At 27.8% G+C, this 5,775-nt stretch overlaps 1 protein-coding gene across 1 annotated transcript; it reads left to right on the top strand.

Annotated features, from left to right (window-relative positions):
- Positions 1-2,238: 2,238 nt before the first annotated feature.
- LOC107884964 lies at positions 2,239-5,268 on the top strand. The gene is made up of 4 exons (XM_016808132.2): positions 2,239-2,702; positions 3,326-3,472; positions 3,797-3,958; positions 4,733-5,268. The coding sequence occupies exons 1-4, from the start codon at positions 2,640-2,642 to the stop codon at positions 4,919-4,921; spliced, it is 561 nt and encodes a 186-aa protein (XP_016663621.1). The 5' UTR covers positions 2,239-2,639; the 3' UTR covers positions 4,922-5,268.
- Positions 5,269-5,775: the final 507 nt, after the last annotated feature.

Here is a 5,775-nt window from a genome sequence, read left to right as displayed (position 1 = left end):
ATTGTCTGATTTGTGGTTGTACTTGTTATTTGTAACATGCACCAATAATATTTATCCTTAATTGATTTACCATTAATTCAAATTTTACCCATTTATTACAGTGACTTACTAAATTACTAAGTAGGTACACTTGAAAGTTGAAACTTACCATACAGCATTATATCTATGGTGTACTAATATAAATGTTTATTTTTCAACAATAATGTATAAATAACTCTGAACAGTCGGATGTTAAATATTCGTGTATAAAACACGCATATTTACATGGAATAAAAATGTACTTGTCTAGGTATATTATTATTACATATAATAGTACATAATTATTGCAGTATATATAAATTGTTCTTCCTTCTAAAAAATGGACAGAAATCATCATTTATGTTACATGCGGCACCTTATTGTACTTTTAAAACTTTTACATTTAGGTTCATTACCAAATAAGAAATGGAACTATTGATATTGGCTTAGCAATACTTTTGTATCCTCAAGTAACTGATTACCAATGGAGAATTATTCAAAAGTTCTACGATAATGATACGTATCTCAGTAGCATGATCCTGGATTTATCATTTTTTGGCTACAGAAAAAAAATCAAGTTTATTCCAAAACTATAACATGTTATTTACTCAAATACACAATACACAACTCAAAAACTATATTATTCAAATGTAAAACGTTTTGTAGTAATATAATACAATTGTAATAGTTATCAAAAATGTATGAATAAATATTCATATGATTTAATTTATATATTTTATGCAAATTTTTACACAGACTAATCCTAACTTATCTTTTTATTACATACTAGCTTAATTACCCGGTTTTGCTCAGAAAAAATTCTGATTGTTCAACTTCTTTTGGATGTAACACGCTGTTATTATTATTATTTAACGCGTATCGCTTTCTTCATAATAATTATTATTAAAACCAATAGCAATTAGCAACCATTAACAAACAAAAATTTCCATCGTAAATCTCAAATTCCCTGTTTGAGCACCTTTCCGGATAAGACCTCTAATTTACCCTCTTTAAATTAGCCTATCTTCTTCCCAGGGGTCTAATCTATCTCTGTACCAAATTCCATCGCAATCGGATGAAGTGTATAGGAATGCATAAAGGACACACACACACACACACACACACACACACACACACACACACACACACACACACACACGCAAACATTCATTTTTAAATATATGTACTAGCTGAATTACATTCCAGCATACCAAACAATTTTGTTTTCAATGATAGTTGTATAGTATATTAAATACAATTATAACATTATGTGGCTTTTATTTAAATTGTTTACAAATAAAAAACTATTAATTATTTCCTGCAGTTTGTTTAACGCCTTTTCCAAGATAACTAATGTATACTTAAATATCAATCACCCGTCATTCTTATCATGCAATAAAATAATCATCAATGAAATGTACAAACGATCTAGGTAAAGATAGTTGGGTTTTTCCAAATTACGCCCATTTCTCCAGCCCCCCACTTCGATTTTTTAATAACTTTTTATGCTTTTCTTTACAAACGAAAATTTTGTTTTTACAAACCTTTACAAACGTAACGCGTTGTTTAGATGCAAACATTTCTATAAGAGGGGACTGGAGAAATGTGCCTATAAAATAGTTATCGATTAAAAGTTTATTTTAAAATGATTTTTCAATCATACTAAAAATTATTCTACAAAATAAAAACTTTGGTAATAAAAGGTTCCTATTAATGGTTATTTAGTTGTCGTGTATATAAACCTAGGTTGTCTAACCTACCTATTTTTAAATGTATTATGACATATGAAAATTTTAAAAACATAATAACATTGAATAGTCTATTAAAAATGTACCAATTTATATAGAACATATTTTACTGGTTGGCAGCATATGTGTGATATAAGGGGGAGACAGACTATATAGTATATGGTATATACTATTCCACCTTACTAGGGCTTAAAGTAGGACTGTGTTATCCTCCGAAGATTTAATAGTATATTTTAAAAAACAGGAAGTAGATATCTTAAACATTAAGGAAACTATAGACAGATAACAATAGGTATACAATGTATTTAAACTAATGAATATACCTCAATACGCAGTGAGTTATACTTAGGTAGGTACTATACATTATATACGAGTAGTTATACGACTATGTAGATTATATTATAATACCGTATAATATTGATATACCATTACACCCTATTAAGTGTTAAAATAATTGCATCGAGGCAATTTATCACGTTGATCGCCTATTCAAACAAAATATTAGTGTTGTTCAAAAAAAAAAAAAACTAATTTATACAATACTTTTTTACATAACTACGTAGTTTTCCAGATACTACTTCCGACATTTAGTTATTATAATTTTTATGAAGGTTATATAAGCTGCAAAGTTGTTTGTGTTGTAAATTATTATTAATTTGCATTGTGAATTACTAACATATTATCGCGATAACGATTTAGTCGACAAAACGTCCATTACATAGGAGTTTATATTTTTCAAAACGAACTCTGGACAACCAGTTCAACAAGAGTAATATTGTGTCAGCTAATATAACTTCTATGTTTTATGCTTTTCGTTTAAGTATTTTACTCGTAACTGCATCATAGTTTATCACAGATACTCTCGGGGAAAAAATGGCCGCGCTAAAATTTGTTTTGATTTTGATCATTGGAGATTTCATCAAACATGTGATGATGGTAAGTATACTCGTGTAATAATTTATGAAGTATATACTTTTAAGAGGACGCCATGATTATATATTTTAGTGAACTTATATTAGTAAACTTATATTAAGGGCGGACATTATTAAATAAGGGGGACAAAGGGACAAAGGGAGTATTGTAAATTTACGATTGAAAAAATATAAATTGTAAAGAGAAAAATAAATACTAATTTTTTAAATTATAGAAAAATCCAGTTGTGAGAAAACTTTTCTAAAAACAATTATCCCCATTTAATTACGTATACAAAATAAACAAAAAATTCCACGTGTCTATACCTAAATAAGATCCAAAACATTTTAAATATTCTATGGCTAGAAATTATATTTACAAATATTCTGGGAATATTATAGTAAGTATAGGTACAGTTATTTATTAATTTACAGAATTATAACAAAAAACAAAATAGATTCTGTGAAAAATTAATGATCCGTAAATATTGCTGTTTTCTGTATTTGCCCTTGAACGGAAAATAATTACGAATTTTTAGTAGGTAGGTATTTAAAGTTTTTAAGAACAGTAAAATTGATGATTTAATATATTTATTCATAAGGATTTAAATTACCTAATTCCAAAAATTATTTTACAATGATTTTCAGTACAATCCAATGTTAACGTATACGTTACGTTTTAAAAAAGCTTCCGTACAACCGAAAAGCTTTGGGAATTTAACCATCGACCAATACAAAGGAACACAATTCCTTAATGGAAATTTTACAATTCCTTCGACATCAACAATCACCAAAGTCAGTAAAACAATGTTATAAATTAAACAACCCTATAGACTATAAGACTCACCTATTAATTATTATAGGTATATCATAGAGTAACGCCGAATAAGTTGAATATTTTATACTCTTATCATGTTACAGAGTTGTATTTTATGTGGGATAATACCAACTAATAAGACAATTCCGTAAAAATCAATTTTAATATTGAAGGGGGGGCCTTAAAAAAATCTTAGATACGCTACAGAAGTAAATTACGTACACATCAATTATTGATACATTAATATACTTCTACTTGTTTAGCTTAACATATTTTCAATTGTTTATAATCTATTTTTAAAGATTGTCGGCATTTTCTATCGTTGTGATTCTGAAGGCATTAACTGTGAATACTTTCAAACGTGGACATTTACAGATCTCTGCTCTAAAATGAACCAAGAGAACCAAGTATGGTCTCGTTGGTACGGTTCTATTCATCCACCACTCGTTTGTCCATTTGATAAAGTAAGAATAATGAAGTTATATAGTTCTTTTTAGCTTTGCTTTAGTTGACAATAAGATGGTAATATTGTGTTTAATTTGTACTGTTTGCAAATTATTCTTTATTTTTTAACTAGCTTATAGACAATCAGTAAGTGACTTGACAATAGTCTTGACTTTATGAATTAAACTGTTGTTTGACTAGAGATGACACTGATTTTAACGAGGTGGTTTACTGTTGCTTTTCTCTTGCTTTCCTCATCACAGTATAGTATAGGTAGCCTGGTAGCCATTATCTAAATATTCTAAGTAGGTATTAAGATCTCCTACTATTGTCTGATTTGTAGTTGTAGGTACCTATTATTTATTACAACCACCAATAATATTTCTCTTAAATTTATTTACCTTTCATTAAATTAAAATTTAACACATTTATTACAATGGACTGATATAACGTCTTCTCTTCACAGACTAAATGACTAAGTACACTTGAAAATTGATACTTACCATACAGCATATAAAGGATATGACCACGGTGTATACTAACATAAATTTTTTTTTCAACCATAATGTATAAATAACTCTAAACAAACAGTTGGACGTTGAATTTTTGTGTATTAAACACGCATATTTACATGGAATAAAGATGTATCTATTAAATCTATATTATTATTGTAATAGTATATAATTATTACAGTGTTCATATAAATCAACCTTTCTTCTAAAAAATTTACAGAAATCAATATCATCATATTATATACTGCACCTAATTGTACTTTTATAACTTTTTACATTTAGATTCATTACCAAATGATAAATGGAACTTATGATATTGGCGTGGTAGTTGCATTGTATCCTCTAGTAACTGATTACCAATGGAGAATTATTCAAAAGTTCTACGATAATGATACATATATCAGTAGTATCATCCTGGAATTGATATATTTTGGCTACAGGAAAAAAATCAAGTTTATTCCAAAACTATAACATGTTATCAATACATTTCAATTCAATATAAGCAAAGTTGTATTATTTATTCATTACCCACTTTAAAAAAAAAAGTGCGTATTGCGAGTTCGCGCTGGTGAAATGAAACTTCTTTAGAGAGGGTACGAAAAATAAAATCGCCATGACACACGTTTCTATAGTTTGTTTTGTATAAAAAATAAAATATATCAGAAAGAATGCAAAAAAATTGGTTTTTCCGATCGGAATTGAACCTGCAACTGTCATCGGGACGTTTCGCCTTTGTTTAACGATTACGCCCTTTTTTATATACCCTCTGTAAAGAAGTTTCACTTCAAAAAAACTATATTATTCAAATGTAAAACGGTTTGTAGTTATATAATACAATTGTAATAGTTATTAAAAATGTATGAATAAATATTTATATGATTTAATTTATATATTTAATGCAAATTTTTACACAGATTAATCCTAACTTATCTTTTTATTACATACTAGCTGAATTACCCGGTTTTGCTCGGAAAAAAATTCTGACTGTTCAACTTCTTTTGGGTGTAACACGCTGTTATTATTATTATTCAACGCTTATCGCTATTTCTTCATAATAATAATTATTAAAACCAATAGGAACCATTAACAAACAAAAATTTCCATCGTAAATCTCGCAGTGCATACTCGCAGTATGTGCTGGTGAAATGAATCTTCTTTATGAGATGCAAAATCTTCAATCGACTCAATATACACCCTATAAGTAAATTATATTAGTTACATATTTATAAATATTTCACGTTAATAACTAACAGTAAAACAAAATTTGACATCGATTTTAACAGTTTTACTTACAACTATTATTTTAGTTTTGTTAGCTCGATACT

Source organism: Acyrthosiphon pisum, chromosome A3 (genome assembly GCF_005508785.2).
Source record: "Acyrthosiphon pisum isolate AL4f chromosome A3, pea_aphid_22Mar2018_4r6ur, whole genome shotgun sequence".
In the NCBI taxonomy this organism is placed as follows: domain Eukaryota; kingdom Metazoa; phylum Arthropoda; class Insecta; order Hemiptera; family Aphididae; genus Acyrthosiphon; species Acyrthosiphon pisum.
Note: the sequence above shows the minus strand (reverse complement) of the source record. Positions and strands in the feature narration are given on the sequence as shown.

Excerpts from the sequence above, each read along its gene's own strand:
- LOC107884964 (XM_016808132.2), top strand. The coding sequence starts at position 2,640 with ATGGCCGCGCTAAAATTTGTTTTGATTTTGATCATTGGAGATTTCATC. Across the intron at positions 2,703-3,325 it reads TCATCAAACATGTGATGATG|TACAATCCAATGTTAACGTA; the intron begins GTAAGTATACTC and ends AATGATTTTCAG. Across the intron at positions 3,473-3,796 it reads CGACATCAACAATCACCAAA|ATTGTCGGCATTTTCTATCG; the intron begins GTCAGTAAAACA and ends CTATTTTTAAAG.